The sequence below is a fragment of the Lontra canadensis genome, unplaced genomic scaffold (assembly GCF_010015895.1).
Source record: "Lontra canadensis isolate GAN:19392208 unplaced genomic scaffold, GSC_riverotter_1.0 scaffold9, whole genome shotgun sequence".
In the NCBI taxonomy this organism is placed as follows: Eukaryota; Metazoa; Chordata; class Mammalia; order Carnivora; family Mustelidae; genus Lontra; species Lontra canadensis.
The window spans coordinates 21497319-21524247 of NW_022631003.1; the positions used below are offsets into that span (position 1 = coordinate 21497319).

General features: G+C 40.3%; 1 protein-coding gene across 2 annotated transcripts in view; it reads right to left on the reverse strand.

Annotated features, from left to right (window-relative positions):
* GUCY2C (guanylate cyclase 2C) overlaps window positions 1–22025 on the reverse strand; it is a 78393-nt gene extending 56368 nt beyond the window's left edge. The window contains exons 1-5 of one of the 2 annotated variants that reach the window (XM_032855049.1): window positions 21982–22025; window positions 11562–11968; window positions 5720–5832; window positions 3875–3939; window positions 979–1194 (exon numbers count right to left, since the gene is read on the reverse strand). In XM_032855049.1, coding sequence (XP_032710940.1) covers window positions 979–1194; window positions 3875–3939; window positions 5720–5832; window positions 11562–11772 — 605 coding nt within the window. In that variant the 5' untranslated portion in view covers window positions 11773–11968; window positions 21982–22025. Of the gene's footprint in view, window positions 1–978; window positions 1195–3874; window positions 3940–5719; window positions 5833–11561; window positions 12068–21981 lie in introns of those variants that run through there. The other variant, XM_032855050.1, reaches the window with a different exon arrangement.
* Window positions 22026–26929: the final 4904 nt, after the last annotated feature.

Below are 26929 nucleotides of genomic sequence, written 5' to 3' on the forward strand. Positions count from 1 at the left end.
TTCATCTAAAATTCATTCACTATCAACACAACAGATGATATACAATATGGTATCAATGGTCTGGATTGCAGACATGTAGTTTAGTAAAAGTATAGGAGAAGTTTTAGGGAATCTTCATGTATCTATACAAATGGTAGATATTTGGCAGGTCCCTTATAATGGCTTCCTGCTATGTGCAGGAGGAAGGCCGCTCTGCTCTATAAACCCCATTATCACAGACAAGTTGAAACCCATTGAGTCTATAGTATGAAAATTCAGAGTTGATAGAAATCTTTTATCCTCCCAGGGAAATGGACTTTCCCGGGTTCTAAGTTCACCCCAAAGTTTCTAGGACAAGGCCTTAGGGTTGGTTCTTGCCATTCCCTAGATGTGTGTTCCCAGTGGTACCCTTAGTCTTTCGCATATTTGGGTGGAGAGAGTGCGGAGCTAAGCAGCAGCCTGGTGGTGCTATGGTAATCCAACCAGAAGATTCTTTCTGCCACCTCTGCTGGAGCTGTGTGAATCTAGTAATTTTATTGTAGCCATGGTGCCCAATGGTCCATTCTCCTTCTGCCCCACTCAGTCCTCTGAAAAACTATGCGAAAACTATTTCTAACCAGTGGTAGGTATTGGCAGATGCATATTCTCTGGTATTATATCTTGGACCGTAATGTGAAAGCAGTAGCCACTGGTTTTCATGGTCCTTATGTGCAAAATGGAGGTCATAGTACTTGTTCTCTTTTCTCTAGAGAATTTACTGTAGGGAGTCCACAAACGTAATGTGAACGTACTTGGAAAAGCAGAGTGTTGCAAATATCATACATGCTGATTACATTTATAGATTCCTTTGACCCCTTTGCTTTCATGTGTGTAAGAAGGTGGGCTAGTGTCCATTCCCAGTGCTTTTACAGATGGAAGGAGCATCTGATAATAACCAGCCAGGATTCTGTGGCTTCTCTCCACAGCAAGGGCCAGAAGCATATTAAAGGTCTTGCTTACCAGAAACAGTCCTCGGTCTCGGTGCTACTCTTGAAAACATATGCAGTGTTCCAGGAAAAATCTTTGAATGGCAAATGATTGGCCTTCCAAAAGTTAACCAAGAAGTACAACAGCTTCCTAGCTGGAGACATCAGCCTGGTTAAAGTCTCTTTATAGTCACATGACAAGCCAAAACTCCCAGCTGAAATCATGGGATAGGTCAAATCTGTGTCAAGGCTATGCCAAGAGGTGAGAAAGAAACCAATGTCAGGATTAATGTAAGCAACACAAATGCGATTCCTCTTTAACCTATTTCAGCCTGTGATTGGTAATAAACGGTAAGAATAAAATAGGGTCTTCAAGCAGCTTTCTCCCTTAAAGAGGTGTCCCTCCCACACAGGTAGATTTTAAAACAATATTTATCAAGCAATGTATTATGTTTTAAGAAACTCTGGGTATTTTCATGTATACATGGTGGCTTGGTTACTTCAATTTATTCTGAAACGAGCTGTCATAACATCTAGGCTGGGACATATGCCTTTGGGGAGTAGGGCTAAGGAACCAGAGCATGGCCACCACAACTACCACAGATGTTCTAAAGCCCAAAAGATGTTCTCCATATTTCTCCCTCCATGCACTGCCTCACTTCTGGCTCTTCTACGGACTACTTTGAGAAACACATCACCTGATGACTTTACAATTTCCCTTCACTGTTTAATACATGGATCTTCTTGTGGTTCTTACTCACCCGTTGGGTTCTGGATTAAATATCTCTTTATCCACGAGAACGTTTCACTGATACCTGAAGTGGGTATGTGTTTAATATCTGTCTCTTCCACTAGACTGCAAGCTCCATGAAGGCGGGGATCATGGCTGGCTTGTTCACCTCCATATCTCCAGTCCTTTGGGGTCCTACGTAGGCCCTCAATGCACACTTGATAAAGGAAGCGAAGCAATATCCCCTTTTCCATCTTGAGTCCTGCACTGAAGGGTTTCACTAGGTGTCCTGCTTGCATCTCAGACTCCCCATGTTCACAGTCAAATGGACCTTTTATTTTTATTTCTCAAAACTGCTTTTTATCCTTATTTCCCTATTTCTTTTAGTGTTTTTTGTCTGCTTCCAACCCTCATTCCAACATCCAGTTGTCAAATGCTATTGATTCTACCCTTAAATATCTTTAAAGACCATCCTTTCTTTCCATGTCAACTGCTTCCATGCTAGTTCTGCCCTCCTCCTCCCCTCATGACTTTCCCATCTGTGTCTCCTGTGGGCTCTGGTTTTTCCTGTACACTGTGGGCCCCTATTCATCCCAAAGTTGAGCCACCGCTTATGGCACTTTCCTGCACAATCTTAATTGTTTCTGATGCAAATCTAATTAAATATATTCCCCTCACCTGGAACTCATGACCTCCCAAATACAGCCCTACTTCATGTTTCCGGTTTTCTCTACTTCATGTTTCTTATTATTCCTCTGCTCATCTCTTGCACTCCAGTTAATACAGACTTTCACGAAATTTCTGTACCTCTCTGCTTCTTTGCTCTTATATGTACTTCTCCCTCTGCCTGGATGGGATGCTTAACCGCTCATTTCTACCCATTAACATTTCACCTGTTCTTCAACACTCAACTCATACACCATCTCCTGCATGAAGTCCTTTTTTCTCTCTTGAGCTTCACTCTTCCAACCAGCGGAGGCTCTTTCCTTCTGTCCACCCCAGAGCAGCCTGTGTTTCTTTGGTGGAGTATGTTGTACTCTGCCTTGTACTGGTCCCCCAGGCTCTCGTCACCTATTTCACTGGGCAGGCGCTGTGTTTTACTTAATGCTCTCTACTCCGACAAAACCGAAAATCTTCTTTGCATATGGGAGGTCCTCACAAATAGTGAATCAATTTTCCTACTCCTCCTTTCCTTCCGAGCGCATTCACGGCATATCCGTAAGTGGTCGGATAAGACAACAATTGGGAATGAGTGCAAGGAAGACTAAGAGCCTGAATTTGCCTGTATTTCGGTTTAGAAGATGAGCTGAGAAAGGGCTTCTGTGGTGTTTCTGTGGCACGTGGTGGGTCTGAACACCCGAGTGTGTTTGTCCAGCTGAGAGGACATGTCAGAAGCAGACTTCATGACAGAAATTTCAGAAACTTAATTTTACTTTTTCCAGAATCTATTGCAAGGGCAGCGTAATTTTCTCCGTGTAGACAAAGGTGATCCTTGATTCAGGGGAAGACTGAACAGATGAAAGAAAGGCATGGGAGAGGGATTTTGATTTGGGGAAGAACAAAGTGTTTTGTGCTGATGAGCATTACACTGAGTGAAATAAAAGGAAAGGATGAGGGCGATTTTCCCAAAGGCAGAGAAATATTTTTATCGTGGCATTAACATATTGGCAGCTTTTCCCCCCTAAGCTGATAAGGGCGCTGGGCAAGGTGCCTTCATATATTAAGTGTATAATCCTCAGTGCTGTGAAGTCAGTACCTTGCTACTTCACTTATTCCTCTGGCCTAAGGAGGAGACAGACCCCTGCTAATGCTCCGGGTACAGCACTTTTTCTGTGTGTTTCCACACCCTGTGCTCACACCTTAGCGAAGATGTCCCTTGATTAAACTCCTCGGATTGTCCAAGTTCATTGTCTTCTCTGTCCCCTGCAGGACTCTAATATTTTACCTGTCCCATGTTGCCTCTCAGGCTCAGATGTTAGTAACTGGACCTGAACAGCTATGGTCATTCACCCCACGATAAGCAAAAGTCGAGTTACCTGGATAAGTATTTTGCTACAGAGAAGTAGCAAAACACGAGGGCCCCAACACCCCTCATGGCACTGCCTTGGCCAGCTGCTATTTGATTAATCACTTAAATTAGTATCATGGCCTGACTTCAACTTACGGTGGCATTAAAGCAACAACCAACCAAATTACTTACTACATCTGGAAGGTAGCGTATGTACATGAGGGCCCCATGAGGACACAGCCCATTCGTCTGTTTTTCTGTAGGGGGAAAAAAAAAAGAAAGAAAAAGGAAAAATGAATCTCTAAAATGAAAACAATGGGGGCACCTGGGTGGCTCAGTTGGTTAAGCGCCTGCCTTCGGCTCCCGTCATGATCCTGGGGGTCCTGGGATCAAGTCCAGCATCGGGCTCCCTGCTTAGTGGGGAGTCTGCTTCTCCCTCCCCATCCCCCACTACCTTTTCTCTCTCCCTTCTCTCTCAAAAAAATAAATAGAAGCTTTAAAAAAAATTAAAAATAAAATGAAAACAATGAACAAATGGATAGGAAAGAAATGGTAAGGGAAAAAGGCCCCAGAAAATTTGAAAGTGAGCCTGTCAAGAAAGGAGCAACATACGGTGCCTTGAGGTGGGCAAGAGGCACTAAGGGGTGGAGAAGTCTGAGGAAGCGATGATGCTGTGGGTGGAAGGAAGGAGATTTTGTTGGAGGTGAACTTGGATTCTTCGTCAAAAGGAGAACACAGAGTGGGGGAGAAGGACTGACTGTAACATGAGCAGTGTCTGTGGGCCGGATTGTGGGCAGGCTAGACTTGCAGGCGCTTTGGGGGAAGAGGGCAAGTTGCAGTTTTAAGGAGAGCTACAAAACACGGCTAAAGAGAACGAAGTGCAATGTGACCAGCCGGGTGATTACAGACGGTGTCTCGTACTATTTCTCAAAAGGAACATGATTAGGAACATGCCATCCCTGGCTTTAGGAAACCAGGATACACCTCTGTCCATAGAGATAAAGGGATGGAAGACACAACTCGTGGCATCATAACGTGGAGTTTGTATAAACTCCCCTTCCTCATTCCCGACCCTCTCAAGACTGAGAATGACTGCTGTCGTCAGTGTCTCTTCCTGACATGAGCCGACCTGTCTGGTCAGGGTCATGCTACTGACTAAACTTTTGTGTGGTTCTATGCCTAGAATTCTGCTTCTAGGAGAGCCTTGTCTTGGGTTTCTGTGGTAAAATGGCTGCTTGCACACCTACTTGCCTTTCGAGAGCTTGGAATATTCTTTCACTCCAGAAAGCCCTGGCTGGGAATGGGAGCTGGGAGGAGGAATTAGGCAAGAAGCTCTCCCTTTCTTTCTTTCTTTCTTTTTTTAAGATTTTATTTATTTATTTATTCATTCATTCATTTGACAGAGAGAGATCACAAGTAAGCAGAGAGGCAGGCAGAGAGAGAGAGGGAAGCAGGCTTCCTACCGAGCAGAGAGCCGGATGAGGGGCTCTATCCCAGGACCCTGAGATCATGACCCAAGCCGAAGGCAGACGCTTAACCCACTGAGTCACCCAGGCGCCCCTCCCTTTCTATTTCTACCCTTTAACATTACTGTTACTATTTTAAAATTCAGGTTTCAGATTCAGCCCTGAAGCCATTAACCTGTGGCCCCATGTAGGGTGACAACTTGAAACAGAGATCTCTGGTGTAGGACTTTGAAATACCTCAGGCACTTCCTGAGGGACACACAAGAAAACCAGTTAATGCCAACATTTAAAATTTTAAAATGTTTTGAAGACACTTAAAAGAATTCCCCTCCGTAATATTGAAAGTGCACAAATAGAACATAGAAAGTTCTCCCCACTTTCCTGGACTCCCAGAAGGCCCTCATCACTTGGGAAACATATGGGGCTGAAGTCAGATTACCCTCTCTCCAAAACACTCAGCTATGCGACTAGAGGTGACATACAAGAGGCTCATGGACAAGTGCTTAAGTTCCACACTGTGACTTTGGTATGCCGAGAGGCGTGAGCTCTACCTACGAAAGTGTTTACTTACAGAAATTTCCCTGAGTAGGTCAAGGCCTTCACAGGTGCTACTCCGGCAGTCATTTGACTTATAAATCACACTATCTGAATAGATGAATGTAGCATTCACAGTCACATTTATGCCTGTTTCCAGAAATGAGGGAAAAGAGAAAATGTGTTATTTTTCCGTAGTTTGTAGCCATGAGGTTTACTTTTTTACCAGTTGATCCTGGGAAAAAATGGATATTCCTCTTCAGGCCCAAGAATATTATATATAAGAATATATTTTATATTACTTCCTGTCACTTCTTTCCTCTGTCTCATTTCTGTCTGTCTCTCTCAACAGCCCTATTGAGGTATAATTTACCCTCCATAAAAATCGCCCATTTAAAGTGTACAGTTTGATGATTTTTATTAAGAGTGTATATTTGTGCAACCATCCCACAATCTGGTTTTATGACATTTTCATTCTGTTCATAGTTCTCTTCTTTTCACTCTTGTAGTCCCAGTAAGTTTCTTCTACACATCTGCAGAGCTTTAAGACAGCAAAGATACAGACAGTCTGATATCTATTCTTTCATGTTCCCAAAGTGCTGATTCTGTTTGCTGCCAATGTGCACACTGGTGAAATGTGTCCATCAGGGTCCAGGGTCTTTGGATAATGGGTCATCTTCAGATAAGGGCAAGAGCACTGAGGATGATATCCCTCATTGCTAGATTGCTAGAAATTCTCTCTTGGAAGGGAATAAAAAGACAGCACAACCATATGATCAAGGTCTGTCTCTTCCATTTCGTTTCCTCCGAATAAAAAAATATTGAGGACAGATGTGTGATTCCTAAGCAGTGGCATCCTTCATTTGGCCAAGCATTTACACAGGAAGTCTGAAAACCTCAGTCGCTCGTCACGCTGCTGGTTGAAGGATGCATGACTTTCTTTGTGTTCTTGCACAAGCCATCTGAATTTCTCTAACTGGGTGCCTTCATACATAAAATGGTCTTAAAACCATAACTGTCAAACATAATAATTTTGATACCTCTACAAGAGTAAAACACATCAACAACAGAAAAGGTTGTTGTTCTTCTGAACGTCCAAGTAACAGTGTTTTTCAAGACTGAGAATGAAATAGTCTTCATACTCTTTAGCTGCCTCAGAGGTTTGTCTGTCAACTAGGGAGCATTTTACCTCTTGCCTTTTTGGGGGAAGGAGGGTTGATTCAAGAACACGTGTCCTGATACTTTGTTCAGTAAGAGAGCTAAATAAAAGTTGGCAGTAGGTCTAGTCAAAAAGAAGAGGTCCATGCAAGAAGACCAGTCAGAGAAAATAAAAAGAAGAGGTGGGGCCAGCGATGGATATAAGAGCAATTAACACCTGAATGTGGCCCTGTGCCAGCCATAAGACAGAACACTTTGTACCCTTTTTGTTATTTAATTCTCATGGCAATAGGGAGACTATAGAGTATATGAAGCCAGGAGGATAGTATAAGTGAGGCTGTGGGAGGCCCAGGAGAAAAAGAGAGTACATGTTGGGACCAGTGGAAAATAGTACCGGAGCTGGTCTTAGAAAGCAGCAGGAGGAGTCAGGGGGTGGAGTGGAGGCCAGCACAGAGTCACACAACAGAAACAGGGGTTGGGAAGATGGCTACACCCACAGCTGTTGAAGTCTAAGATAGCTCTTCCTCCTCCCCCATGAGGGCTCTTCTCCCTCCTGCCACCAGGAGGGGCATTGAAGATGACCCACTTCAAAATCCAGTAGTCCAGGCAGCCCGTGGCAGACAAGTATAAATCCTGCACGGGATCTAGAAGAAGGGGTGCCAACATCTATTGAGTGTGACCTCAGGCAAGTGACTTCAACTCTGGGGCCCCAGTTCCTCATCCATTTATAGATAGAACAGAACGGGGCGATCTCTGTTACTATATGCCTAGCATTGGGCTCTGGATTTTGCAAGCATTATTTCAATCCTTAAGCCTCTCCTAAATCATAGGAGGTTAGTTAAAATTCCTAATTTAAAAATGAGAAAATGAAGGTCTAGAGAGGTAGATTGACTTGCTTAGCGTTACACAGCTGGGGTTTTGAACCTAGGACTGTCTGATTCTAGAATCAGACATACTGTAGAACGGTAGTTCACAATGTGTGGGCCACAGACCCCAGAGGTACCTTAAGAGTCTTTCAGGAGGGCTAGAAGGTCAAAGCTAGCCTAAGTAAATTAAGACATCTTTGTTTTTTCCACTCTTCTCTCATGAGCATATAGTAGAGTTTTGAAAGCCTACATGATATTAACTGTATTATAACAACAGATTAAATGCAGAAGCAGATATGAGAATCCAGCCATTTTCTATGAAGCCTGACATTAAAGATGTACAAAAATGTAAATTGATACCATTTTTACTACCTATTTTTATTTTTTGGCTTGAGAAATAGAGGTTTTCTTTAGTAAATTTTATCTATGTGAACAGATAAGGTGTTTGTAATTATTTTAAATTAATTAATAAGCAAATATTTAAACCATTTTTCAGTCTTAATATCCAATATAGTAAACGTCGGTAAATGTAACTATATATACAGAACTCTACAGAGCCTGCAATTATTTTGAAGGGTATAAAGAGGTCTTGAGACCACAAAATTTGAGAGCCATTTCTGTAGAAAATACGTTGCATGCTGCTGTCTCTCAAAAATTTTATGGTTATGTGAACTGTTTCTGCTTTTGCTTTTTAATTGGGTAGGGGAAGATGAAGATCCCTTCCCTTTTATCTTCCCAAATCCCAACTGATTTCTCAAGAAAACATGGAAAATTTTCAAACAATGTAATGACTTCAAATCAAAGCTTAACTTAAAATAAACAGTTCCCCCAAGTGCTGTTCCTCATCTTTATCCTGCCTGCACCTCCACCCCACCAGGATACCTCTGTCCTGGGAAGATGAGTGGAATGCTATAGAATACAGAGAATCCTTTCTCCCTACCTAGGGCTTTGAGGATGGGTTTGGACCACAGTGAATCTGAATATAGGTGCTGGAGTCTAGGAAAGGGACCCCTCAGCGCATGAGACCATTTGGCACGTATGAAAGAGATGTGCTTAGTCATGGAACATACATCCTTGAGGAGCTGATGTCCTTAAGTTGAAGGAATCTCTTTTTTTCATGTTTTCCACCAAATCCTATCTATTCTTCAAAACCTACAGGAGTTTCCTAAGTACTAGGAAAAAAATATTGTTTTCTTCCATTTGGACATCACCCACATTTGGATTCTTAATATTTTCTGCAATTTAGCTCTTTAAGTGTAGTCTTAGACTTAGAATTAGAATTTCTAAGAAGACTTAGAATTTCCCCCAGATAGTAATGCTCAGTGTGTTTAGAACATGAATCTATCTTTCCATTACAACCTGCACTTCTTGAGTTTCCTATGCATGAACACTCATCTGACAAAATGCATCATCATGTGCAAAAATCTGGGCATCGTTGTTTATCCCCCGACCAAATTCTCCACTTGTTTAATTCATTCAACCACCTCACGATGCCTAATTCTATTTGGTAAAGGAGATGAGTGGAACTTAGAATAAACAACCCAATAAAGCGTTTATAATTACTAGTGATTGATAGATCAGGAACTCCAATTCAGGTTATATGAGTCCAGACAGGTTATATGAGTCCAGAGATCAGATCTTAACACTACACTACACTGTATATTTTGTACCCTGGTAACTTGTTTAAGTAACAGCAGCAACAACACGACAGCAATAACACAACATTAATGTCCTCAACCAAAACAACAGTGACAACGATGAAACAACTGCTACTCTCTGAGTTCTTAGTATGTTTCAGTCTGTGTATTAGGTACTTTATACGAATTTCCTCATTTAATTCATACCATAGCCAACTACCGTTTATTGTGATTTCAAACAATAAGGGGATTGAGGTTCAGAAAACTTAATTTGCTCCAGGTTGCTGGTGATAAACAGTTGGTTCAAAAGCTGGAATACGAACCAAGATCTGATTCCAAATCTCTGCTTCTAACCACAGTGTTCCACTGCCTTATTTTAATGGAAAGTTAATTCATGATGGCTAACGATCTTACGGTGGCAATACAATATGCTCTTTGGAACCAGACAGATAGGGTTGGAATCTCATTTCCAATAGGCAACCTGTATGACTTCAGCAAAGTTATTAAACCTCCACTGTGAAACTGTGCCAATAATGCCAATCTTACAGAACTGTGATGACTAAAGAGATTATATATCTGACCTAATACACAACAGGTACTCAATAAAGAAGGAAACCAAGACTCGGAGAGACTAAGGGAAATTGCTCGTCCAGGGTCACAAAGCAAGAAAACTCTAGGACAGTGACTCCAATCCATGTTCTCATATTTCAGATCAAATACTCCTTCCATGATGCCACAGTCTTGGTAAATAAGGGGCTTTAATTAAATGACATTATAGTTCCATTACAGCTCTAGATCAGATCTATCTATCTACACCAGAATTGGTCTCAGGCAAGTCAAAGAAATGTATATTGCACAGCAAAATGTTATCACACATATGTGATGTATGATACCTCTTGCTTTTATTACCATAGAATTTTATTGCATTTTTAGTGGTTATTCAAATCTCACTTATGACAACTTCTCAGAACACACACGCCCAGTCTAGGAACAGCAATGTATAGCACGAGGGCTTAATTACCTTCCATACACTATGTAAAGTCATTGGCAGAGGTACCAAATAACATATAACATATACCTTGTGTTAGCCACATGGCATTACCACAAGGTAATGAAACCATGCAACTTGGGCACTAGAAAAGAGCTGATTACCACAGAATTTTAAATGGAGGAAATGAAGACATATCCTCTTTAGAACTACAAATAAACATTAAGATGTATGATCTAGTCATTGACTCAGTACTTATACTTTTGGCAATCTAGTCTCAAGAATAGAAAAAAATATATACATAGATGTGTGTATGTGTGTGTGTGTGTTTATTATAATATTTTAAAATAATCGTGAAAATTTAAAAACAATAGGAAATCATACAGTAGGGAATAATTAGATGGTTTGGGAAGGTATTGACTCCGAGGAATATTCTATATCTGCTCACATGATGTGATGAAGATTCACATGAAGATTACGCAGCTTTAGGAAAGTCACTTGCAGAATAATGTGACATAAAATCAGAAGAATAGAAGATTGTTTCTATACCATAGTGATCCCAACCATGTTCTTAAAAACAAGAAACTAAGAGGCATATATTAACAGACACTGGAAATGAAATATCCAGGTGGCTGAAAATTATCAGGCATGATTTTTTGCCTTTATGTATTTTATCTGATGTTATAAAGTTTATTTTAATAACTACTAGACACAATAAAGAACTGCAACACTGAATTTGGTTGCAAATTTGATTGTGTCTTATAATAACAGCCAACAGAGATGTAAGAGTGAACAGATGGATTAAAAACCCCAGAAAAAGAGTCCATGTCTGTACGAATTTAACTCTCTTAATTCATCTTCTTGACTGTAAGCCTGTAAAGTCTCAGGTTCAGACCAAATACTGCCTCTGAGCAGCTGCAGAAAGGAACACAATGTCCTCCTGAAACTGAGCCATCAATCGAGTTTTGTCTGGGGCAGTTCACTGCTGTGAACATCTGTAATTCCCTCTGTTGGGGCCATTCCAAGAGCAGGGTGGATTATGATGGAGCACAATGCAGTAGGACCTAAATCCTTCTCTCCGAGAACCTACTGCCTTGAAACAGAAAGGGGTTGTGGAGCCAGCCTTAGAAGAGAGTGGGTGATCAGGCAAATGGAAGGTCTTGGCTAAGCAACCCTTTGACCCCAGAGGTGGTAACAGGGAGGAGGTGGACTCTTTGACCATGTTCTTACCAGCAGTAAGCAGACGCTGTTTCACTATTTCCACTCCCTCATCCACCGCTTGTCTCAAGTTATCCAAGGACTCTGGGAAGGCTGAGTTGTTCATCATCAGGACGCTGATCTCGTAGCTGCCATTGTTGCAGTTCTGACTGATCTGGGAGGCCCAGAACGTCAGCCCTGGACGGAGGAGCAGTGACCACAAAGCTAAGCCCAATAGTGTCATCTTCGTGCCCTTGCTTACCTCAGAACCATACTCCTTGGGCTCACTTGTTTTACTCTGTGCCTTTAGGGAGGCAGGGACTCCAGCTGGGCAGCCTCTAGCTGGGTCCTTTGGTCCACTCTTCCCCACGCTCCTTTCTGGTCATGCCCCACTGGTCACGTGGACTATGGAATACAGCCTCCCTGCCAGCAATTAGGAGCTACATTATGATAGGAGATAAACCAAAGTTCACTTTGTGTGTTTGCTCACAGAAAGGCCAGAGTTATAAACAGGGAGATTGCCTGGGCCTCACCCAATAAAAATACATCAATTTGTGACACATCACTGGGAAGAGGAAAAAGGGAAGCAAGAAGTCTAGTATGTACATAAAAAGATGTGTAAAATGAAAAATAAGGGTCAAAGGGCTTAAAGGAAAGCACAAATATCATGGACTATTGGTGTTTAGGTTATATCTGCATACCGGAACTGAATCCTTAACTAGGAAGAACTGCGTTTCAATCACTGGTCAGCAACTGTTTACTGAGACTTGACTGGGTGCTGGGCGTTAGCTAGGCACTAGGTATACAGCTACAGGTGGTGTGGGTACTTTAATGTCTTCATGGAACATGCATTCTGGTGGTGAAGACACATATTAAATAAATAATTGTGAATAAATTCAACTGTGAAAAAAAGGGCAGAGTACTCTGAGGCACAGAGCAGATTAACAGCGTATTCTAGAAAGTCAAGGATGTTTTCCTGAGAAAGTGTCCTTTAAGTTAAACCCTGAAGGATGAACAGGAGTTAGCTCAATGGAAAGAGGAGAAGCATATGGAGGGCAGGGGGACAGCGTGTGCAAAGGCCCAGAAGTGGGAAGTAACATGGATATCTGAGGAACTGAAAGAAATACAGCATGGTTGGAGTAGAGAGAGCTAGGAGTCTAGGGGCAATAAAGGTTCTCAGTGGAGGGGCGCCTGGGTGGCTCAGTAGGTTAAAGTCTCTGCCTTCGGCTCAGGTCATGATCCCAGGGTCCTGGGATTGAGCCCCACATTGGGCTTTCTGCTCAGCAGGAAGACTGCTTCCTCCTCCTCCCTCTCTGCCTGCCTCTCTGCCTACTTGTGATCTCTGTCTGTCAAATAAATAAATAAAATCTTAAAAAAAAAAAAAAAAAGAAAAGGTTTTCAGTGGAGTAGACAGGGGTAGGCCATAGAGTTTCCTATAACCCATTAAGGATCTGGAACTTCACCCTAAAGGTCAAGAAAGGAACATGATCCAACGAATTTTATAAAGACCTCTTAGGCTGCCATGACAAGAATGACCTAGAGAGAGTGGGGACATGGAGTAAATTAGGGCAATGTTTCTGTGGTCCAAATGCGAGGTAAAGGAGATCTGGATGAGGGCAATGGCAGTGGAGATGGGTTCAAGAGATATCTAAAAGATGCAGACAAACCATAAGAGACCCTTAATCTCAGGAAGCAAACTGAGGGTTGCTGGAGTGGAGGGGGTGGGGCATGGGGTGGGTGGGTGATGGACACTGGGGAGGGTATGTGTTATGGTGAGACTTGTGTATAGTGTAAGACTGATGAATCACAGGCCTGTACCCCTGAAACAGATAATACATTATATGTTAATAATATAAAGATACCATAAATTAAAAAAAAACTAATTAAACTTTAACACAAGCTGAGGAAAAAAAATAAGTATCTAAAATGTATATGAAATAGTTTTAAAGATGCTCTCAATATGTATTTTCACTGTTTCAAAAAATAAAATGTGTTAAATATGAAAACTATAGGAAATTTCTTTAGTGTGAATAAAAAGATTTCCTACAAAAGGAAAAAAAAAAGAGAGAGATATCTAAGAAGTAAAATAGATGAGATTTGGTATTTATTGGATGTGGGAGCATTAGCTTAAGCTCAGTTGGGTAGGTGGGAAAGCTGTTAAGCAAGCTCTAGGATTCTGGAAGAGGAGCAGGTTTAAGGAAGAAGATCATGACATCTGTTTTTGGACATGCTGATTTTAAGGAACCTGTGCAGATGTGGAGTAGCCTAGAGTTTTGGGAAGAGGACCTGAATCTAAATGGAGGTTTGGAAATATAGTCAGAAATGTAGTACAATTGACAAAATAATGTCATTATTTACACCACTGACTTGATGACCACTCAAGCCAAGTTTATGTTTCAAACTTAAAGCAAGTAACATCAACAAGATGGAGGGCTAGGAAGCCCCAGCTTTCATCCCTCCATGAAAACAACTGCCCACAGATGAAAATAGCTCTGGGAAGGCTTTGGGAGTGCAATGAAGAAGCTGCAGCAACCCAGTGGAACAAAAAAATCAAGATGGCCCCATAGGAAAACACAAGCATTTTATGTGTGTCATTCCATCCTCCCATGTGGTCCTGCTCCACACCAAGAGGGATCTCCTTGGCCATGACATTTTACTGCAGGGAAAGGAGAGCAAGAGGACCCAAGCAGCCTTTGCCACTGGTAGAAAACTTGCAGTTTTCATCATCAAGGACCTTTGCGGTGTTTGCTGACACTAACTCCAGCTGACAGAGATGCCTGAAGTACACACTGCTGTGTCTCCTTTGAGAAGGAGCTGTTGGTGCACCCTCATTGGGACCGGAGCCACTGCACCACCCTCCCCAGTGCCTTGGTGTCTGCACCACAGACCCCAGGACCCAGAGGGATCTCATTGGCCAGGAACTCCCCTATGGGGTAGAAGTAGAGCAAGAGAAGGCTAACGGAACTTGCTGCTGTAGTTTTGGTATCAAGGATGCTTGCAGTCTTCACCAGTGCTGACCTCAGCTGACAGAACTGCCTGTTTTTAATGAGTACATGCGATAAAAAGAAGCACTCATGATAAGAACACAAAATGTAGGGATAGGAGAGTAAAAGTATAAAATTTTGCATGCAATTAAAGTCAATAAATACAAAAAAAAAGAAAGAAAAAATAAGAGCAAATCACTACAAAAAAATCATCACATAGCAAAGAAGAGTGGAAGAGAGGTACAAAACAGGAGCAAAACAACAGAAAACAAAGAAGGAAATGGCAATAATAAATCCTCTCATATCAGTAATTACTTTTTATTTTGTTTGTTTCAGGTTTTTAAATTCTAGTTAGTTTAACATATAGTATAATATTGGTTGAAGGAGTAGAATTTAGTGATTAGCTTAAATATAATACCCAGTGCTCATCACAACAGGTGTCCTCCTTAATCCCCATCACCCATTTAGCCCAACCCCCACTGATCCAGCCACCCTCAGTTTGTTCTTAATAGTTAAGAATCTCTTAGGTCTGCCTCCCTCTCTTAAGAATTAATTTAAATGTAAATATGTTAAACTCACTAAACAAAAGGCACAAGTGCCTGATTGAACAGATCAAAAAACCCCACTAATATTCATCGACAATGTACAAAAGATTCACTTTAGATTTAAAGACACAGATAGGCTGAAAGTGAAGAATAGGAAAAGATATTCCATGCAAATGGTAACCAGGAAAAAGAAGGGGGCTATACTTACATCAAACAAATTATACAAAGAAGGACATTATACAATGATAAAAGGGTTAATTCAATAGGAAAGTATAATAATTATAAACACATGCACTCAACACAAGAGCACTTACATGTATACAGCAAATACCAACACACCTGAAAGAAAAACTCAACAATTGACAAATTGACAACAATCTAATAGCAAGGGATTTCAATATTTACTTGCAATAATGGATAGAATACCAAGACAAAAAAATCAATGAAAAAACAGCTGATTTGAACAATACTACAGACCAAATGGACATACACCAACTTTCCGTCCAATAGCAAAGAATACATATTTCTTAAGTGTACAAAGCTCATTTTCTAGGATATAACAATGTTACGTCGAAAAAACAAGTTTTAACAATTTCAAGAAGATTAAAACCATTCCAAGAATTTTTTTCTGACCACAGTGGAATAAAGCTAGATGTCAATAACAGCAAAATATAAATAAAATAAAATTTAAAAAAGAGAATAAGTAAATAATGGAAAATTCATGAATGTGTGAAAACGAAACAACACATTCTAAAACAACCCTTGGGTAAAAGTGGTAATCAAAAGAACTTAAAGAGTATCTTGAGACAAATAAAAAAGAAAACCAAACCCATACCAAAACTTATGGGATGGAGCAGAAGCAGTATTAAGGGGGAAATTTATACCAATAGACATTTACATTAAGAAAGATCTCAAATAAACAATCTAATTTTATACATCGAGAAACTAGAAGAACAAACTAAACCCAAATTTAGCAGACAGAAGGAAGTGATAAAAATTAGAGGAGAAATAAGTCAAACAGGGAATAGAAAAAAATCAACAAAACTAATAATTGGTTTTTTGAAAAGATAAAACTGACAAACCCTTAACTAAGGAACAAAGAGAAAATGCATATAAATAAAGAAAGAAGTGAAAGAGTGGACATTACAATGGATGTCTCAGAAATAAAAAGAATCAGAAGGGACAATTATAAGCAGTTATACACACTTAATAATTAACTGGGTAACCTAGAAGAGTTGAATAAATTTCTAGAAACATACAACCTACCAAAACTGAATGAAGAAAAAATGAAAAACATGAAACAAATAACAAATAAGGAGATTGAATCAGTAATTGAAAACCTCAACAAAGAAGTCCAGGACCAGGTGTCTTCATGCATAAATTCCACCAAGTATTCAAAGAAGAATATCAATCCTTCTTAAAGTCTTTCAAATACAGAAAAAGAGAGAATACTTCCAAACTCATTTTATGAAGTTAGCATCATGTTAATACCAAAACCAGATAAAGAGATCAGAAAAGAAAATTATAGACAGCATTCCTGACGAACACACATGAAAAATCCTCAATAAAATATTAGCAAACTGAATTCAATAGCACATTGAAAGGACCATACATCATGATCAAGTGAAATTTCTCTCTCATATGGAGGGATACTTCAATATATTCAAATCAATGTGATTTACCACATTACCAAATAAAAGGGAAAAAAAACCCATGATCATCTCCCTAGATTAAGAAAGAGCATATGACAAAGTCCACTGATTAATGATTACAATTCTTGGGGCTCCTGGGGGGCTTAGTCAGTAGGACATGTGACTCTTGATCTCAGGGATGTGAATTCAAGCCCCACCGCTCCATAGTCCCACACTGGGTATAGAGTTTACTTAAAAAAAGTACATGATTAAAATTCTCAATAGAAAAGTATAAAGGAAATTTACCTCAACACAATAAAGGCTATCTATGAAAATCTCACAGCTAAAATAATTAACAGGGAAAACCTGAAATCTTTCCCTTGAAGATCTGGTACAAGGCAAGGATGCCCACTCTTGCTACTTCTTTTCAAAATAGTACTGGAAGTCCTAGCCAGAGCAATCAGGCAAGAAAAAGAAAAGACATCCATAAAAGAAAAACTCCCTTCTATTTCTCCTTTACTCTCACACTACACCCATATTCTGACCCCAGGTATGCGGTCTTTCCCCACACCAACTAATCCTCTCGCATTGCAGGGCCTACAGGGAGAATGGACTTCCTTAGGACATGACTTGAGAGAGATCCTGAGAGTGATGATGAGAAGTCAGTCTTCAGGCCTTTGGGATAGGACAGTGATGGCCTGATGTAACACTCTGGTTACCCTGATTTAGCCTCGCTTGTTCTACGGTTCATCCCAGGTAGATTAAGAAATGCATTCTGGGTACTCAATTAACCAAACCTTAGTAGAAGGGATTAGTAAAACTGAATGGTACTAGTTGTGATTCTCATCATTTTATAGTAGATAAGAACCTGAAGGAAGGGCTGGTTCTGGAAATGTACTCAATTATTGAAAACAAGCACAACTTATGCTTCTCTTACCAGAAGCAGAGTGGAGAAAGAGATGGGTAACCAGAAAAAGGTAAGATTATGGGAGGATATTCATGTAACAATAAATGAGGGAGAACAACCAGTATTTTGGCACTCAACAGGGGTTGACCAAAAGGGATGGAGAGTACCATAGCTGGCTGGTGTTTGCCTCAAAGAAACAGAGGTTGGTTTTTTAAAAAAAAATTGTTAAATTATGAAGTAGATAATTCATATTAAGACATAGTCTGTAATGAATATATACAAATTAAAAAATTAAAAAGTGAACACTCATGTACCTACATTATAGTTTAAGATACACCAGGTCACCAGGGCCTTTGCACCTGTGTGTACCCCATCCCTAAGGTGGCACCTCTCCTGATCCCAGCATAGCCAGGAGGTTGAGGGAAGAGCCCATAAAGAGATCAGGATATTGAGGCATTTGTTGATCACAGCATATTAGCATGGGGATGAAACATGCTGGAGAAGTTGGGACACGAAAGGCCCATATTGGTGGGATGGTTGATGTGGAATAGGGCAGCTTTAGTCATGGTGTCTCCTGAAGTCTCTGACTTCACCGAACTTAGCTTTGATTTAGATTGAAGGTGCTGGGATTATTTTATGGGTGGGGCAGGTGGTGGTGGGCGACTGGCAGAGGTCAGAAGGTCAGGTCAGGAATGGGTGTTCCCTGGAGGCTTAGTGGACGTCAGGAAGACTGGAACACCAGGCTGCAGAGAGGCACGTGGTCATCCCAGCTCGGATTAACCTCTGCTACAGGCAACGGTTTTATGTTGTGCATCTGGCGGCCAAGCTGGAACCCCCCAGTGGCTTTCTAACTTGTTGCTCTTGCCGCTTCCCATGGTAGGAGAAAGAGCAGACTTTTTGCTTTGGTTCATTTGGTCTAGAAATGAATGAAAGCCATGTCTAGGGTGGAGAAAATGAGGTAGATAACTGCCCGGTGCTTTTAATTCAGATATGAAAACAGGTACATGTGGTTCTGGGAATCCTCTGATTACAGCATATAACCAGGAAAAGATTTCCAAATGGGAAGACCAAGATAACAGCTCTTCCTGGATCCTAAAACCACTAGCACGTAGATCATAATTAAAGGGAGGCAGGTTTGCTGGGAGCGTTTCAAGGGTCAGAAGCAAATAATAAAACACTGGGGCTGGCAGAGTTAAAGACACACTCCATCGGGAAACAAAACCTCTCAAAGACAGGAGAAAAGAAGGGAAACGACTCCATAGGGGAAGGGATAACTGAATAAGCTGCTTGCACGTGGCACTCTCTGTTTCTACTTTGGGTCTCTCTTACAGGCTTCCTGCTAAGCCCACCTTCTCACCTTCGGGGCTGGAGGAGCCCAGCTCCTCCGCACTCCACAGCAGTCCAAGGCCGCCTCCATCTTGTTAGCTCAGCGGAGAGGCAAAAATGAGTTTTTCAAAAGGAATTTTACCAACTAAGGGAACTAAAACATGACCATTTTTTTATTAAGTAGAACATTAGAAGTTCTGATCTGAATTTATTGAGAAGAAATGGCAACAGTGACATATTTCTTTTCTTTTTTTTTTTTTTAAGTTTTAGTTATTGATTTGACAGAGAGAGAGAGAGAGGGCGTGCACAAGCAGGCAGAGGGGCAGGCAAAGGGAGAAGCAGGCTCCCTGCTGAGTAGAGAGCCCGATGTGGGGCTGGTGATCTAGGATCATGAGCTGAGCCCAAGGCAGACACTTAACTGACTGAGCCACCCAGGCGCCCCAGTGACGTGTTTCTCACCTGATGACCAAATAGACTCACGAGATTAACTGAAACACACACTGGATGCCGGGAGCCAGAAGTCACAAATGATTCTGCTCCCTGTAATGAAGTTGTTTGTTTAGTAAGGGTCCCTTGCATTTGGGTCTAAATTTGCCAAGTTTACTTATGAAGTTATATCCTCAATTAAATGTTATATAATCTGATAGAAATAGCTATGAAAAATGTTGGAAATCTTAAAAGCAATTTACTAAGAAAATTGCTGTGGCAAGATTGCTATAAAACACTGGGGAATAACATAAAAAAAAAAACAACCTAAAAATAATCTGCCCTTACAGAATTCATCAACTGTCTTCAAACAGCAAACACTAAAATCTGCAGCAAATACCCTAGGGGTTTGGTTTACTTAAGAAAGCTGATTCAGAGCTCCAATCAGGGGGACTCCTGCTCCAAGAGAAGTCCTTGGCCTAATGTTAACCAACTGGAGAATAAGTGAACATGAATATGCTTTGACATAAAATTAAAAATGTAAGGTGTAAATATATACTTTTAAATAATTCCTGCCTTCACTGATTTTTTTTTTTTCCTGAAAAGCACTTCCTGGTCTTGTTCACATAGGATAACATAATGCCAAGATGGATTAGGTAGCAAAAAGGCTAAGAGGTTTTGTTGAGTACTCAAGTGGTTTTGGATATGTAAGCCTTGGGAATTAGAGGGGAATACAAATTGCTTTCTTTTCTTTTTTTTTTTTTTTTAAGATTTTATTTATTTATTGACAGACAGAAATCACAAGTAGGCAGAGAGGCAGGCAGAGAGAGAGGAGGAAGCAGGCTCCCTGCTGAGCAGAGAGCCTGATGCTGGGCTCCATCCCAGGACCCTGAGATTATGACCTGAGCTGAAGGCAGAGGCTTTAAACCACTGAGCCACCCAGGCGCCCCACAAATAGCTTTCTATAATAAAATGCAGAAAATTTGAATTTCCCAGCGCCAATCCAGGAAAAAGGGAGTAAGGAGGAGAGATGGGAAGAGGAACAAGAAGAATGGCTCGTGGCTGGAAGTGATATAGAAAAAAATGGCCAGTGAGAAAGGCCTAGTGGGATGAGGCTAAAGACTTTTAAGAACAAAGATGTATAATATAAACAGAAGTTGCTTGTGTTTTCCTTGAAGACAAGATGCCTCACTTTATCCATGCAGCTGACTCTCTCTGAGCGTTCTCTTGTTGTTTTCAACATTATAGTACGCAAGACCAAATGTCTCCCTTTGTGATCACTGTATGCTAGTGGGAATCTAAAACTGAAAACCCAAAACTTCAGTGAAGTCTGTGGCATCCACCGCTTGTCTACTCTGTGGGAATTACAGAAAGGTGCTTGGATCTGCATCCAGACTGACAGGGTAAGAACAGAAACAGGACGGCTGGGTGATTTGCCAATGCAGGAATCTGAAGTCGGAGATGATCACGATAACTCAAGACTTCAGGATTTAATGCAACACTGGGGACGATTTTTAGACTTTCTACTAGAATGGAATGAGATTCAGAGGAACCTTATCTAGGTCACAAGGTAGGGTGATCCCTGAATCACTATCACAGACCAGGGCTGAATCTCCGAAGTTAGCACCAGAGCTTGAGATGGGTCAGGCTGACAAGTTCATTTCTTTTCCTTATCAGAGTCCTTTCCTGGGGTCTTCCCCCTTCCCCATCCTAAGAGAAACTCTATTTAATCCTTGAGCAATGTTTCCTCTTCCACCTTCCCGAGCCCATGTTGTACAGTATTCCTTGGCGCTCAGGAAGGGCTGGCGTAGGTAATCATTAGACACTTGCCAGCAGTATTTAGGAATCTATTAAATTTCCTCGTGACTCTTGGGTTGGCTCCTCCCTCCAGGTGGCTGTGTTTGTATATATGAATGGGAGGTAAATGTTGGAGTCAGTAGTAGTAGTGTTTCTCGGCTGTAACAACATTGTCTACCTTCCAGAAACGGCTTGATTTGCCTTCTCTTACCTCAAACACAACAGACCAAAAAAGGCACAGTCCATTTCCTAGGCTGCCAAAGAGGGGTTAGTTGGGCTGATGTGTCAGTCCTGAAAAAGGAACTCTGTATTTTCCTATAGAGAAGTGAGATATTACTCTTGTTTTTCCTCCCTGGGGTGGCTGAGGGATTACTTTCTCATTGTTATATGGGTTAAAATAGTAGCTTGGGAAAGAAGGAAAGAAGACAGTGATCAGTTCCCTGAAGTGTGAACTCCTCAGAAACAGAGATGGTTTTATTTATTGATGCTCCCTTAGTAGGTGGTTGGAAAGGCAGGAAAAGCATTTAAAGAACCAAATGGTATATCTGAGGTAAAGAAGAGCTTCTTTGAGTTCCAGGAAATAGTTTGATATTCTTAAACAAAACCCCTCAAAACCCACAAAACTTGGGGCTGGATTTTGAATCTTGTTTTGGCTATTTCCTAAACCTATGAGCTCAGACAGATAACCTAAATTTGCTGATCTTTATTTTTCTCATTTTTAAAATAAATTAAATTTCTCTTCTAGCCAATAAGCCTAGCGGGGTCCCTTGTTGGAATCTGGACATGGATCACTGTGCCAGATGATTGATGGGATCTGCCCAAACAATATCCACTTACCCGGTATTGAAGAGCCACGTTGGGGGTAATTCATTCTCAGGGACACTGCCCATCACTGAACCATAGAGCTTAGTGGCCATATTACTCAAATCTGATTCTGCACCAGCCCATAAATACATGTTTTAGTTCAGGGGAGAAAAAGGCCTGGAATGAAAAAGTGAAAGAGCAATGTGACACTTAGCAAAATATTCAGTCCGAGTTATCATTTCCTAGCGGCCCCATAATAGACTCCATCACATAATGGAAAGGGATGCTATTCCATACTTGGTCAAAGATGGACACACTGCTCTGGCACTCTGGGGATCCTGGATGGTTGTGTCAGGGCCTGCTGGAGCTGTGGCAGCACCAGATGGGGACTTCTGTGTATTAGCAAATTGCACCTGCCAGAGGCTAGGACCCACCAGGAACCCTCATGCATTGTGCGCCTGTAGCAATACGCAGCATAAGTAGGCTTACTGGACAATATGCAAGGCATGCCCAGCAATTTTCAGAAACATGGGAGCAACAATAAGTAAAAATTAACTTACTACTGTTGCTGTGAACTTTGCAGATTCCAGTGTGGAGAAGTTAAATATATAAATATTTATGTTAAATATGTAAATATGTAATATGTAAATGAGAAGTTAAATATGTAAATATGTAGTTAAATAAATTAGAAAATGGTATTATAAAGTGCTTATCACACAGTAGGTCCTCAACAGCTGTTGGTTATTGTTATTCCAAATGCCCTTCTCTAAACAGCAGAACTGATTAATCTTCCCTTTGTGTCACTTCTGTGCACAGCAGGTATTTCTTTTCTCACTTCAATTAAAATCGTATTTAACTGAACTTAACTGAAATATTTAAGCACATGCCAGCTTGACTATATTGGAAAAAAGATATATGATAGTGGAAAGAAATTTCAGTTGTGTCCAAGAAATGATGATATGCCTAGATGTGGTTTAGAAATTATCCATAAAGCAAATATTTGGAAATTGACTATGTTTATGTAGATAGACTTCTTTATTGCCTGAAGTATATTTACAGTGAACCAGGATATATCTGAAAGAAAGAAACAAGTTCTGAAATGTAGATTGGTAGATATTTCTTTTCATGTTATATAGGAGGAAAAACTAATTTGTTAAATGTTTAAAATTTGGCAAGATTTGAAGGATTTGTTCATCAACAAATGCCTGATAAAATAGGACTGGATTCAAAGTGGTAAGAAGATCAGAGGGGAAAAATTCTTCTTAATGCTTTAAGATTGCAAAAATCAGTTGCCCCTGGGGCGCCTGGGTGGCTCAGTGGGTTAAAGCCTCTGCCTTCCACTGGGGTCATGATCTCAGGGTCCTGGGATGGAGCCCCGCATTGGGCTCTCTGCTCGGCGAGGAGCCTTCTTCCTCCTCCCTCCCTCTCTCTCTGCCTGCCTCTCTGCCTACTTGTGATCTCTATCAAATAAATTAAAAAAAAAAAAATCAGTTGCCCAAAGACACAACATATCAAGTGTACTAAATGGAAGCACATCGCACACATATGATTTTTCTTTTGAAACTTGAAAGAACTTTTATAGTTTTGCTATTGGAATAAAATATAAAATATCAGTTTTGACTTTACAGTTATTTTATTTTTGTATTTATTTTGTATTTATTTTGTATTTATTTTTGTATTTCTCTCTGGTCTCAAACATCTTTATAGGCTTTTAAATTCTCAGAGATCTAGACAGTGATTAAATGACCCTGATAAGTAAGGGTGTAAAATAGACATGAATAAAAGCCAAGCCCGTTTACAGCCATCACCCACAACATCCCAGTGAAATAAGCAAGAGTGTGTGAGGTGTTTCCCAGAGAAGCAGAAACTGAGTCAACAAAACAAAGTACAAAGCTGTAGATTTGTCTGCTAAGAAAATACAATCACACTGATGATGGGAATGTGGGACTATGAGAATTCTTGGGAAAATTTTAGAGCGAGAGCTTTAAGGGTAGATGGAAACATAAACATGAAGTTAGCAGGAATAGTAATGATGAGGCAAGAGGTTTGGATTTTATTATGAGGAAATGGCAGTCAGTCAAGTTTCTGGTGTCAGTCTTCTTGGTGTTATTTATTGTCATATAATGTGTGTGGTGCTGCTGATGGAAACTTGAGTTTAACTTTAAAAAGGGAGTCAGAGATGACAGCAGTTGAGATACAAGTTTCAAATTCTCCCTGTTCAAATTGAGGGATTCCTAAAACAGTATATGCAGATGAAGAACAAGAAATGCCCCAGTGGAACATGTGAAAAGCATAGTGAAGGATGGAGAGGGTTGAGGACCTAGGATAGAAGCTCAGGAAAGATGAACAGAAGAAAAGGATGAAAATAGGGGGCAGGGGACAGAGCTGGACTTCATCAAACCAGCTTTGCCTCATTTCCTGATAAGTGTTCACTTAAAAGATTTCTGTATGTGAGGCAGACAACAAATAGCATATCTATATATAACATAGAAATTATTGGGCTTGAATAAAAGAGCCTGAAAAATCATGGGAGTGTCACTGAAATATAAGAGGGAGGAAGCTTAAGTGGTTAAGAATTAACACCTTCATTTCACTGAGCACCTACTGGGCACTTGCTACTCCAACTGTCCTATTTATAGTCATTATTTAATTGACACACCAACCATATTTTGGAGATTTTATTATCATTATTTTGTGGAGGAAGGAAGCTCTTTGGGTCCAAGATTACACATATGCTAAGTGATAGAGCCAGAATTTGGATGGATTTTGCCACACTCCACAGGCAAGGGTCTTTCTCCTCTGAGCCTATTAATGGAGAGTGGAGGTTGGGAGCTGACTGCGGGGCAAGAAATTACACCAACTCAAATAACAAAGAAAGAATTTAGAATTTAGTCAAATTGTGGAAGCAGCCAAAGTATCCATCAATAGATAAATGGATACATAAATATATATTATATATATATCGTATATCTATAAAATATAATTTTATATAGGAAAAATAGAATATTATTCAGTCATAAAAAAGAATGAAATCTTTCCATTTGCAGAAGACCTAGAGAGTAAAATGCTAAGTGAAATAAGTCAGAGAAAGACAAATGCCATATGATTTCACTCATATATGGAATCTTAAAAAAATATTTATTTATTTATTTTGGAAAGAATTTGGGGAAGAGAGAGAATCTCAAGCAGTCAGCACTGAGCATGGAGCCTGACTCCAGGCTCTGTCTCACGACCCTGAGATCACGACCTGAGCGGAAACCAAGAGTCAGATACTTATCTGATTGAGCCACCACATATGTGGAATTTAAGAAACAAAACAAACAATAAAGAAACACACTAAAAAACAGACTCCTAAATATAAGAATCTATTTTTTTTTTTGAAGATTTTATTTATTTGACACAAAGAGAGACAGAGAGAGCACATGCAGGGGGAGTAGCAGGCAGAGGGAGAGGGAGAAGCAGGCTTGCCACTGGGCAGGGAGCCCGATGTAGGGCTCTATCCCGGGACCCTGAGATCATGACCTGAGCCAAAGGCAGATACTTAACCAACTGAACCACCCAGGTACCCCCAGACTCTTAAATATAAATAACAAACTGGTGGTTACCCAAGGGGAGGTAGGTGGGAGGTAGGATGGATGAAAAGAGGAAAAGGGGATTAAGAGTACACTTATCTTGATGAACACTTAGAAATGCATAGAATTGCTGAATCACTGTATTGTATACCTGAAACTAATATAACTCTGTTTGTTAATTATATTAGAAAATAAAATTAAAAAAAGAAAACAGAAACAAGTTTGTTATTTAATTATAAATAATAACTTTAAACCCATTCTTTTTCTTTTTTTTAAAAAGATTTTATTTATTTATTTGAGAGAGAGAGTGAGTGAGAGAGAGAGCATGAGAGGCAAGAAGGTCAGAGGGAGAAGCAGGCTCCCTGTGATGCTTGGAGCCCGATGTGGGACTTGATCCCGGAACTCCGGGATCATGATGGTAGCTGAAGGCAGTGGCCCAACCAACTGAGTCACCCAGGCACTCAACCCATTACATTTTAGCATCAATATATTTTTATGGAAAAAACTGTATTTTCTAAAACCAAAAAAAGTTGATGGGAATTATGGCATTGTTTTATATTTTTGCAAATCTTTTAATAGAAGACAGCTGGATTCATTTTTTCTTTTTTATAAGCAACAGAAATTTATTTCTTGGAGTGTCTGGGTGGCTCAGTCAGTTAAGCATTCAACTCTATTTATTTATTTAAAAATTCAATTAATTAACGTATAGTGTATTACTAGTTTCAGAGGTAGAGCTGGACACTCGACTGATGCACATAGGCATCCCTGACAAATAACAGTCTCTTAAATGTTCATTGCAGTTTGAAATCTTGAACCATATCAAGGTACATTCATATTCTTATATATTAAAATTTATTGGGCTATCATATATATCATGTATCAGTTAATTTGGAAAATATTGTTTATACTTATGCAGATCTTTCAAATGTTAACACATTTCATTATCACATTTCAATATAAAAATATCACATTTGGGGCCACCTGGGTGGCTCAGTGGGTTAGGCCTCTGCCTTCGGCTCAGGTCATGATCTCAGGGTTCTGGGATGGAGCCCCACATCAGGCTCTCTGCTCAGCAGGGAGCCTACTTCCCCCTCTCTCTCTGCCTGCCTCTCTGCCTACTTGTGATCTCTCTCTCTCTCTCTCTCTGTGTCAAATAAATAAATAAAATCTTTAAAAAATATATCATATTTGTTATATCATCCTTGATCTCATTAGAAAAGTCAGTATCAGGAAGATGTCAAGCTCATAGTAGCTGATCCAAGTTTTCTGAAATTTTAATTTTAACTTGTGTGCTCAAATTTCATCACTGGTAACAAATACTGTCAGTGTGTTCTTAAGGTGACAAGCTCATTGGATTTACTTTTTAAGAAAATGTCTGCTAAACCCCAAGTCTGAATAATCATGATTTT